The sequence below is a fragment of the Patiria miniata genome, unplaced genomic scaffold (assembly GCF_015706575.1).
Source record: "Patiria miniata isolate m_02_andy unplaced genomic scaffold, ASM1570657v1 HiC_scaffold_22, whole genome shotgun sequence".
In the NCBI taxonomy this organism is placed as follows: Eukaryota; Metazoa; Echinodermata; class Asteroidea; order Valvatida; family Asterinidae; genus Patiria; species Patiria miniata.
In genome coordinates, this window is record NW_024037061.1 from 18,047,234 (window position 1) to 18,059,120 (window position 11,887).

At 38.8% G+C, this 11,887-nt stretch overlaps 1 protein-coding gene and 1 long non-coding RNA gene across 2 annotated transcripts; both read left to right on the forward strand.

Moving 5' to 3' along the window:
• Positions 1-207: 207 nt before the first annotated feature.
• Positions 208-4,878, forward strand: LOC119730138. Its single transcript, XM_038202910.1, has 5 exons — positions 208-281; positions 1,498-1,592; positions 2,536-2,742; positions 3,961-4,020; positions 4,678-4,878. The coding sequence occupies exons 2-5, from the start codon at positions 1,527-1,529 to the stop codon at positions 4,876-4,878; spliced, it is 534 nt and encodes a 177-aa protein (XP_038058838.1). The 5' UTR covers positions 208-281; positions 1,498-1,526.
• A 1,614-nt stretch (positions 4,879-6,492) lies between these two features.
• On the forward strand, positions 6,493-7,279 carry LOC119730183. The gene is made up of 3 exons (XR_005271346.1): positions 6,493-6,509; positions 6,636-6,686; positions 7,015-7,279. It is a non-coding gene; the product is annotated as an uncharacterized LOC119730183 (long non-coding RNA).
• Positions 7,280-11,887: the final 4,608 nt, after the last annotated feature.

Genomic DNA, 11,887 nt, shown 5'->3' on the forward strand with positions numbered 1-11,887 from the left:
AATCTAATGAGAGCTCAAATACACCAGTGGTAACCAAGGCCTTTTTTCATCACTCGGCCGTACCATTGCTATAGCGTAGGGATCTAAAAGCGGACCCTAAGATAGATGATGGGAGGCTTTTGTGGCAATACTAAAGCAAATGCTATATTAAGAATATGACGTAATGGCGCGCAATAATAATTATTGCCTGACAAACGCAGTCGGTATGAGCTTTGTACAGTACGCCGTGCCAGGCAGTGACGACGGTTGAAGAAGCAGGAACACTCCAGCGTAATTATAAGGTAAAACGATTGCATTTGTTTTTCATTCCGTAAGATTCAATGCAGTCATTCATTACAATTTGTACAATCACGTACAAATTTTACAATGATATGATATTTGATAAATATTACGTACACAGCAATCAAGCAGCAAATGAAATTACATTGAGGTATAAGGTTTAAGCGAAAGGCTTTGTGTCTATAAGGCACTTGTACAAGTGCAAATTACATCTAGTGGATGTCCAGCATAGGGCGCCGAGGCAGAGCAAAGAAGCAAGAATTTCTGTATTATGTTCTAATATACTATGCAAACTAACCTATGGACACTGAGACAAATATAGGTTACAAGATACTGTGAAATGGACATATAGTACAAACAAAACACAAGATAAGACAGACAACTACGTGTGAGACGAGGCATTTTTCACTGAGATAGGGCAATGATTTTTAAGAGAATCATCCTAATTATTCCAGTATAAAAGATGCCTCGACGAACAACACTATTTAATACATTGACGTTCTTTTAAATTGGACGAACACATTTTCCCTAGCACCATTCGTGTATTATAGCTTATAGGCCTACATACAATTTAGATGTCTTTTTCTGCGTCAAATACGAAATTAATACAGGGAGGGATTATCTTATGCGTGATTGTATACATGAGTTATTCCCGTGAAGTGATATAAGTCATTACAATGTAATAGATTTTAATTGAGCAAACATCATGATCACGATAGCCTGCATTCGAAATTGCACGAACCGCTCGTCTTCGTAAAATAAGTAATGTGTCACATTAACGTTTCGTAAACGTATTAACTAACCCCGATTCAAGATTGAGTAATTTAAATATCGTAAAACGAATGAAATGAAATTGTACTCGGGAGGTACTATTTTAAACGAGTAACATGCCAGTGTTCTTAAATATTTGTATTGCTTCTTCGTCAATACGGTTTTCCGAGTAAGTTTTTCATAAAATTATTTTATTTTATTTCATAAAATTATTTAATCTGAATTAGCTTTGTTTTATTAAAAATCAAAGGAACAAATTGTGTGTACTTGAATTGATCGATACAAAATTATGAAAGTTGATTAGAGGACATAAATACATAATTTGTTTATGAAATGCGTAGCTGCCACAGAGGTCATCTTTGAAATGCGAGCAAACATAGATGAACCAGACCGACGGACAATTAACTGATTGATTAATTGATTGATTGATTGATTAATTGATTACAGAGAATCCAGAGATACTTTCTGTCACGGTGATGGCCACTACTAATGCCCCTCCTTCCTACGTGGCTGCGCCTCAGCCCGTCGGCCAGCAACAACTGGTAAGCCAGTCATCTCTCCCGGAATATAACAGTTCAGAATAATTATGGTGTAAAGGAAAAATCAAATAGGGCCCCAATATTGTGCACTGTGTGTATATCAGTATTATGTTAATTACTATAAGCCATCACTTATTTTATGATAATTATATGAATGACATTGATGGTGCTTTTATGTTATATACCCGGTATTCACTATGCCTGCTCTGTACCGTTCAGTACAGGCAAGCTGTACACGCCGCTGGTCTTCGTACATAACTACACGCGCACAATACTTATACAGTCCACTTATTACATTAAGTTTGCAATGTCATGTACGTACATGTACATGGACCCTATTCATGTGCTAATTTTGCCATGAAAACAATTAAATCTACCTCAAGGACATAGTGTGTGTCGTGTTGGGCGAGTGTATCAATGAAAACATTGACTTAGTTCATTGTTTTTTTATTTGTTAGGGTTGCATTGTACCTACACGAAATATTTGTTATCCAAAATATCACGTGTTTTTTTTATTCACAATAATCACTCCTCTTAACAAACCCCAAATTGGTCATTTGACTTATGGTAAAAATATTTTTAAAAAATCATCTCCCATATACTTTTATAAAAGTTGGCCCGAACCCAAATGAGGAAAAATTCTGGAACCTTGTTCTCGTTATTTTGCACTTGGGTGACGTAAGCTGTCAAAGTGCGAAAAAGAAACTTGAAATTATCTGAACAGTTGTTTTGCATGCGAAGCCCCCCCCCCCCCACTTTTAAATGTTATGGCCTCGCCCATGAAAGGGTAAAAAAACATTGAATCAATAATGGTTTTGAACTTGTGGAGGCATCCATACGTGATCCTGAGAGTTTCAAAGAGTGTACCGACAACATGCATAATGGGCCCACACAAGACCAATGAGTCATACCCCGAAAACCATTGACACTCAACCTGATTCACCAGGTGACGGTGCAACCCGCTGCCGGCGTTACTTTCGGCACGGTCAACCCACAGCCTCGAAGTGGTAACTGGAAGGGTATTGTATGGACAGGAATAATTCAAGTGGTTTTGGGTTCCTTAACCGTCATTCTGGGGATTGTCACCCTGACTGAATTTGGCCAGTTCTTCTTTTTCGGTGACATCGGATCTCCAATTTGGTGTGGTATATTAGTAAGTACAATATTCACCCTCATTCCATGCTATTCTTTGTTTATTGACAGTGCTGATTCATTTGTTTCTTTGTTTCTTATGTAGCCTTTGATGCCTATTATGATCATCCTTTTGGTAGAATACAGGGCCACTCCATTCCATATCCGCGCATCCATGGCTGCGTGGATGCGCAGTCGGTTTTCTATAGGGCCCTCTATTGATTAAAATTTACTTCATGCCCCCTCCGCATCCGCGCATCCAGGCATCCAATAAAGCGCCCTCTATAATTGATTTAACTTAACTTCATGCCACCGGCGCATTTCTATAGCGCCCTCTATTGATTGAAACTTACTTCATGCCCACTCCGCATCCGCGCATCCGCGCATCCAGGCATCCAAAAAAGGGCCCTCTATTGATGAAAATTTACTTATGCCCTTCCCCGCATCCGCGCATCCGCGCATCCACACATCCACGCATCCACGTCAGGGTAGGTAGGGGTTGGTTTGAGATAGGGAAATAAAGTAGTGAGTCTATAGGGTAAATACAGTAAAAGGTCCTGGGGTAAATAAAACGCCCTCTATTAATGACTTCATGCTCATCCACCCCGCTTTCGCGCATCCAAGACATCCCAAGCCGTCACTCGGTGTATATACTACGTACTCGTCATTCATTCACTCTCTATAGCGCCCTCAATTGATCACAATTTACCTCACGCTCATTCACTCTTTACCGCCCTCTTTTTATATATATCTACGTTCATACCGCATGTTGTATACCCACGTACGTACGCGTTAGCATGGGGAATTCTCATATATACCAATGTTGCTTCGTTCTCAAAAGAGTGCCCAACGTCAACGACCCCACTCCTCACATCGCATCCAACTACCAAAAAAAAACCTTTTCCCGGCGTGGCCCTGCATTCTATAGTTGCTCCATACTTTTAAACAGAGGCTTATGTGGAGAGCGGGGAATGAATTTTGCGGAATATTTCTCATTAAAAAAGACGAAAAGTTGTTTACATGCACGAGGTTTACGGTGGGATAACGGTGTACGTGTGCAATAATACGTTTACGTTGTACAACAGACACTTTCGTTTTGTGTCCACATCGGAGGCTAAAGTGTCCAATATCTTGCCAAATGAACATTTTGGTTGCATTTGTATACATCTGTTGCACACGTGGGGACGCCAAATGAATCCTCTAGCCTTTCCTAAATCTCAGCAATGATTTTTTTGTACAGTTCTACGTCGTCGCTGGAATCTTGGGCATAGTGTCAGGATGTAAGAAGCATTCCGGAGTGGTAAGCAGTGTTAGGGTTTTTTACTTGGAAGTATAATAGTGTTTTAGTTGTTGCTACCTTAGACTTTACACAAGTCGGAATTGCTTTAAGTCGGTATCTTAAAAAAAGTAGCAAAAATCACTTCGTTTACCTCTTTCCAGATGCCCGACAAGGTACACCTCAGCGCGCATTCCACTTCAGTGCCGTATAGCATGAATGCGCACCCACTGTACGTACATTGTACAACACGCGTATTACACGTACATGTGTGTACATGTACTGCAGAGCATGTGCATACATGTGGTGCAATAGTTAGCAATATCACTTGAAAATAACATGAACATGTACGTTTTTAACATGCTGGTCCGGATTTGACGCATGAGGGCGCGCGTTATGTACTGTAAGGACGTATGCGAAGGCGATATGCGCTGTGAGTGGATTTACAATATAGGCACAGACCGAGCGCAACCCAGACTTGGCCAAGTCTATTGCTACCTTGAAGTGGGAAATCTTCAAAATGGGTGGGGGAGTAACAAATGAATACAGTCCTGTGATATTTCGCAGATATAAGGACTGAATATTAACATATGACCACTTTAATGGACTTGGACCAATTCCACCAATGGACAAAAAGTCTTTTAGAAAGATTTCGAAGGAATTGTTTTTTTTTCTGCACAGGCTGTCGGCTACATGGTCATGTCCATCTTGGCTTGTCTGGCTGCGTGCTGCGTCATTGGTTTTGGGGCTGCCATGATGGCGATCATCAATCAAGTCTGTCATCCAATTTATACGCGTTATCGTTATGACTACACTTATGGCTATCGTGGCCAGAGCGTCTCGTACTATGACGACCCTCTTCATTCTGTTATTTGCAGGTGAGTCGAACTTTAATCCCCTGATAATGAAACGTTTTCGTGTTTCTGCCTCCAGGGGTGTCTATCTTTTTTTTCTTCATTTTCTTATTTGTTACATTTATTTATTTCTCAGCGAATTTGCCGTCGTTGCTTCACTTTCGAGGCGCTATATTAATGAGAATCACGTCTCCGCTTTTCTTGATTTGAAGTATTTCCAAACAGCGATTTGTGTTTCAATGTGTATGATGAAGTTAAACGATTTTGAAATCTACCTAGACGTTTACAAGACGGAACGTTAGGCCTACGTACTGCAAAGATATTTAGGTTTAATATGTGTTGAATTGTGGGATACCCTGAAGTGTGAAGGTAACTAATACATCATCTCTTGCAATGATTCTATGCAGGCGGCTGTCAATGCTGTTTATGCTATACTGATAATTCTCGCCTTAGTGGAGTTTGTTGTCGCCATCATTGGTGCCAGCATGACCTGTGGTCCACTCTGCAGTGGTGGATCAGCAACTCAGACAGTGGTACGTGACAACACCAAGTTATGTCCTTGTAGATCTGCATTGCTTTTTTTAAAATCTAGATCAAGTAAAATTCAGTTTTACGCGGTGTAAATTAGCTCATTGTGATTTGTCTTAGGACATGGTGCGTTGGGATTAGGTTATTAAGGACTTTTGAGACCTTGTGATTGTACGAACCGAGCATTTCATGTTTTTGAGGTAAACTCCAGTTTAAATTCACCTGATAATCTATAGTGGGCTCATTTCTAACGTATGTATCGCAGCATAGATGTATCACAAGTATGGCAGTTATTGTTGCATATGGCTATATAAGCCTGCCTTTCATCCTTTGATTGGCTTTCTTTCGAAAGCACTTCTGACAAAAACAATCTACAGGATGAGTAAAAAAAAGGAGACCCAAATGGTGCTCCCATTTTTTTCAAAAGACGTTCTGCATGTAGCGCTTTCCAGATCTACAATATAAAAAAAAAACGATTAATAAACTTTCTTTCAGTGAAAGAATCATTCAAATCGCTCGTGTACTTTTCAAGTTATGGAATTTTGAACACAAACACCATTTTGTTTAACATTGTCCACGGATCACATTAAGGTACATGATCTAGGTAAGAGCTGGCAAGCGCTACATTTTCAAATAGGGGGTCACCATAAGGGCTTCCTTTTTTTTAACTCTCCCTGTAGTTATTGTCCGTGATGCCCTGGACTACCACTGAAGCTAGAAGACGAAACTATGAAAGGATAAATAGGCCTATATGTTACAGCACGGAAACACTTAATACTCGGGAAAGTATAGCGAATGCCTTGTAGACCTAAATTTGCTCAGAGATCATAATAATTCGACCACTTAAAATGTTAACATTATGGTAACACTTAGGTGTCGGGGATTTTAAGAGGAGAGGTCGATGTAAAAAGAAAAACACATTCAGATTCTGGATAAACGACAATTACACGTACGATAGCAAGGTGGTAGGTATTTAATTATAGGATGATGTATTTGAGAGAAAAAAAACACCAAATGAAGTATAATTGTTCTCATAATGACAGATTCAATACCAAGCTCAACCACACCTGGTGGTTGCCACACAGCCCCAGGGACCGGCCTTCTACAACATTGATGGTCAGCCACAAGTTGGTAAGAGACGTCTTAAAAATATTGTTTTCATCTATAGTAATGATCAGATAGAAAAATCCCAGGCTTATGGTCTCTCCTATGCAGTCTCTTGATTCATATAATGTGTTCCCCGTTGTTCTTGTTTAGCCTACCCAGCCCAGCAGGGGCAGTATCCGCAAGCTCAAGCGCCCCCAACGGGTGAGTAATGGTACCAAGAACTCATTAAATAGGTCATCGATGAACTTTGACCTGAAGGCGTGATATCTAGGGGTTGAAACAGACTTTAAGTCTTGCCTTATTCATGTTAAGCTGCATGTGGATGTACATTAGGTTTTAGCAATATGCCTACCTTATGTGTCAATAAAGAGATGTTGCATACGTTTAATTTTCATACAGTGAATGAAGAAAAGTGTACTCAGATATTTCCTCAAAAGCTCTTGTTACATAACAAAGAATGTATACACGGTCTTATCCTTAAAACTGCATTCGGCCATTTTCCCTCAGTTTGTTTTGTTTGAATTTATAGCCTACCCAGCCCAGCAGGGGCAGTATCCGCAGGCTCAAGCGGCCCCCACCGGTGAGCAACAGTACAAAGAACTCGTTCAATAGGTCATCGATGATCTTTGACCTGATGGAATCATGATATCTGGAGTTGGAAGAAGAATTAAATTCTTGATTTGTTCATGTTAAGCTGTATCTGGATGTACATTAGGTTTTAGCCGTACATGCTGTGGGTCAACAAATAGATTTAGATGCAATGCAATAATGTTGTCCTGCTTTATTTTAGAATAATTCAAATAAAAAGTTGGAGAACTGGCGCTTATTTTTTTTTATAAATGAAGAAAGCATAACGTACTCAGATATTTACTGAAGAGCTGATGTTTCTTAAAGGATAATGTATATTTTTACACAGACTAATATTGAAAATTTCCCGAAATCACGGCATCGGATGCAGACATTGGCTTAATTTGTTGAGCTCCCAAGCACTGTACGTATTTTGGCAGCATCGGATTTTGTTGCCACATATTCAAAGACGTACAACAATGAAAGCCAAAGCCAGGTTTGACACTTAACAAATAAAGGAATCACCCTTATACATTTTACATGGGGCAGGATAAATTCCTGCGTATTGGAATATTGAGTTGAAGTTTTTTTTTCTGGTTATGGAACTTACTGTGCAATATGGAATCGGAAGGGTTCAATTTTATGTGAGACTTGGCGGAATTTTGTATTATAACGAAATAAAAATATGGCACTCTAGTCTGTACAACACATAATGAGCTACACTTCTTCGATTGTGACCATTAGATCTATTTGTTTAATCTAGGTGATAGCTGACATTGAGTTTAGGTTGTAATTCACGAACTTTGTGTGAGTTTAGGCCTACAGCGTGCTCAGTGACTATCCACTCAGTGAATATCAGATTTGTCTATTATTCAGGATGAGTGAAAAAGAAAGTGACCTAGGGTAGTTGTTTGCCTCTTAAAAAGCAATAACAGTTGACACACACATCGAAGCGTACATTAAACAAGCATGCTTTTTCCACTCATTTCAACAAATAAAATACTGAAATTGATCCATGCCATGAGAAGTTTACTAAAATTTTTACAAACAGACCATACAATTTTTTACTAAAATATTGCATTTTAGCGCTGTCAATGGAATGCCCTAAGAAGCTATATTGTATTATGTGAGAACCACAGATTGCACACATGCATTTAGATACAAGTGAGATTTTAATAATATTTTTCTAAAATAATGATGGTGATTTTTGTCCGTTTTCCTGGGCAAATGTTCGTTCATTCTTAAAGGCAGGAAAACGTATGTACAAACATGTTCATTGGTGGACAGCTGAATATAGGGATGTGTATTAAAATATATTAACTTGTGAACAAAGCACGCAAAATACATGAAATTGTCAATGTTACTAGTGATTGATATGTACAAAATCGCCCTATGTTTATTAAACTGAGCGAGCCATATATTTTTTTAATATTCTTATTACATTTAGGTTTTAGCAGTCATGCGTCAAGAAATGGCTCTATTTTGCAATACTGTTCATAAAATTGAACTTAGAATGTTGGAGAACTGATGCTTATTTTTTTGTAAAGTATAATGTACTCAGATATTTACTCAAGAGCTTTTGTATGATGGATAATTATTAAATACATTGATATTGTGCCTTTCCCGAAATCATGGCATTAGTTAATGCATTGGCTGCATGTTTTGAGCTCCTAAATACTAGAGTCAGTTTGCTCGATCTGATATTTTTTGACTGCACATTCAAAAGAAAGGAATTATAGCCTGATACATTATACAGGCATGATTAAATCGGTCATATGTGGAATATTGAGTTGATGTTGAATTGTTCACGGTCTGGATATGGCACTTATTGCAATGTGGCAACGGAAGTGTTCAATTTTGTTTCATGGAAAAACACTGAAGAAAAAAACGAGCAGTGCCCACTTGTACGAAGGAACCAAAAGAAGGAGTGCAGTAATGATAGTTATACAGAACATTCGTACGGGGGAAACCTTCATTTATGTTTTGCTTGGGTTATGCTGCTAAAATATAAGTTGCATTGATTTCATTTTTGTGATGCCTTTGTATCATAAACTCCTTTAGTCTTACGAAACCATATTTCAGGGAAAGGGTTTTAAAACTGTAAAATCAGGACATCACGTGCGTTTTTATTATTCCATATATTTCCTTTTCTATCGCAAATTTCGTTATGCAGATCTTTATGTTATAGGTCTAAAATATAAAGAATGTTTTGATTCTGATCGCCGCAGTCCTCAATTGAGGTCAATAAAGAAATTCAAATGTCTTGAATTTGCGTTTTTGTTCTTGAACCGTTTTAGTAGTTCTGAAGAGTTTTCGTCCTGCCTTGATGCTAGTTTTTCCAAACTGTATAAATGGGTTACAAATTCAGTACTGAGAGAAAGAGCAATGCAGATTCAAGAGAGTAAACACTTTATTCACACAATTCCAACATGGCGCAGCCCAATCTTTTCGACTCCAGCGGGCGCTGTGTAAATAGACTGTGAACACAACACTCGACTATACTATTGGATCCACGAAACCCTCACGTGTTCTGTGCAGTCTTTTTATATTTAATTATTTAATTTATTTATATTTAAATATTACATTATCCTTATAAAAATATTTACAAACGTAGCATAACGTTCACGTTAAAAATAAATGTTGCAAAATGTGCCAAAAGTGTGACCGTATTTGCGGTCTCAATTTGTATGTCAGCATAAAAATGGAGACCGCAAACGTCAAAATTGAGTGGGAGGCTGGATGTTGGAACGGAGTTGAAAACTGTTGATTGAGCAACTCCAGACAGAGTAGGTCCAAATGCAATAGCAGATAAACTCACTGAAGAGGAAAAAGAGTGCGATGACTTCCATTGACAACTTTCTTTCGACAAATCCGGTTCACATCAGCTTTCCAACAACTCGAGCAATTCATGAGATGGAAGCCACCGAGCCGCAATACAGGATGGATTGAAAAGAAATTAACCGAATTCTTAAAATTATGTGGCTCCATTTTGATAAAAGAAATAGGGATAAAGTACATCTTATTGACTTTTAACTGTGAACAATTTCGCGTAATTTCTTACTCTATGACCGGCGTTGTATCTACATGTATTTCATAAAAAAGATCACAAAACTCGGCTGTCCATGGACGTTCAGATCCCAGTTTTCGTGGGAAAGTGGTGGGGTGATTGGACATCATCTACTGATGGGGGCGCTGTTCAAACCGGCTGATCATGGGCAATATCGGACAATAGGTGCCGCTTATCATGGCGGCACATTTGCCGACGTTTGCGCGACATTCAGAGCGCTCGTAAAAAACGGCACTCTTTACAAAAATATTGGGGGGGGGGGGGTTAAATAACCCTCATTATCCCCTCCCCCCGCTGGCTAGGCCACTAGTATTGCCCTCGAATATGAGTACCGGAACATACTTAAGGAAGCATTTGGTACAAGTCACGTCGTGTTGTTTGAGATTGGCAGTGAAAAAGAAAGATTATTACGGTATTGGAGGGGTTCAACTTTATGTATGACTAGTCAGAATTTGGAATAGCATTAAAAAAAACCTGATAATCTATACCGTGCTAGGAGTGAGCGGCTTCTTGAATTTGACCCCCATAAGATCCATGGGCGGCTTCTGTAGGACTGGTTTTCCAACAAAAACTCTGTGAGATTCCATCCCTCTCTGCGAAAATTTGGTTGCAGATTAAGCCGATATGTCTGGTTGACCCCTCTCCTATAATACTGACTTAAGCAGGGCGGGCGTTCTTTGCATAACGATTGATCTACGTTATAGAAAAGACAAAACTTACCATCATTCTGCAACACTTCACTTAAATTTAACATTGTTAATGTTTTCGAATAGGAGCTATACGGACCCTGGGATGGATGATAATGGGAGGCTTTTCAGCCAATATTAGAGCAAATGCTATATTTGGAATATGACGTAATGGCGCGCAAAAATAATTATTGCCAGATAAACGCAGTCGATATGTGTTGCACAGTACGCCGTGCAACGCAGTGACGACGGTTGAGGAAAACGGGGACACTCCAGCGCAAGGTAACACGATTGCGTTTTTTTGCATTTCGTGACATTCAATGTTGGTATTTATTACAATTTGTTCGATCACGTAGAGTACATAAGGAGCACAATGATATGATATTTGATAGACGCTGTGTACACAACTATTTAACAATAAAGCAGCAAATGAAATTACATTGAGGTATAAGGTTTAACCGAAAGGCTTTGTGTCTTTAAGGTGCTGCATGTACAAGTGCAAATTCCATCTGTGGATGTCAGCATAGGGCGCCGAGGCGGAGCAAGAAGCAAGCATTTCTGTATATGTTCTAATGTTCTATGCAAACTAACCTATGGATACTGAGACAAATATAGGCTACAAGATACTGTGAAATGGACAATTAGGACAAACAAAACACAAGGTAAGACAGACAAGTACGTGTGAGACAGGCATTTTCGTCACAAAGATAGATAGATAGGGCAATGATTTATGAGAATCATCTGAATTGTATCTAGTATAAAAGATGCCCAGCCTGAACAACACCGACGAACATTATTTAATACATGACGTTCTGCAAAATTGGACAAACACTTTTCCCTATAGCTACTTTCAGTATTATAGCCTATACATGAAATTCAGAATTTGTTTAACGTCAAACAAGAATTTATACAGGGAGGGAGTAAATTATGCATGAAATGTATACATGAGTATATTGCCGTGAGATGGAAAGTATATTTAATATAGCCAAAACATTGGAGCAGAGTGATCACGATAGCCAGTATTCGAAAATACACGAACTGCTCGTTTTGGTAAAGTAGGTAATGTGTTGAATTTAGAGAAA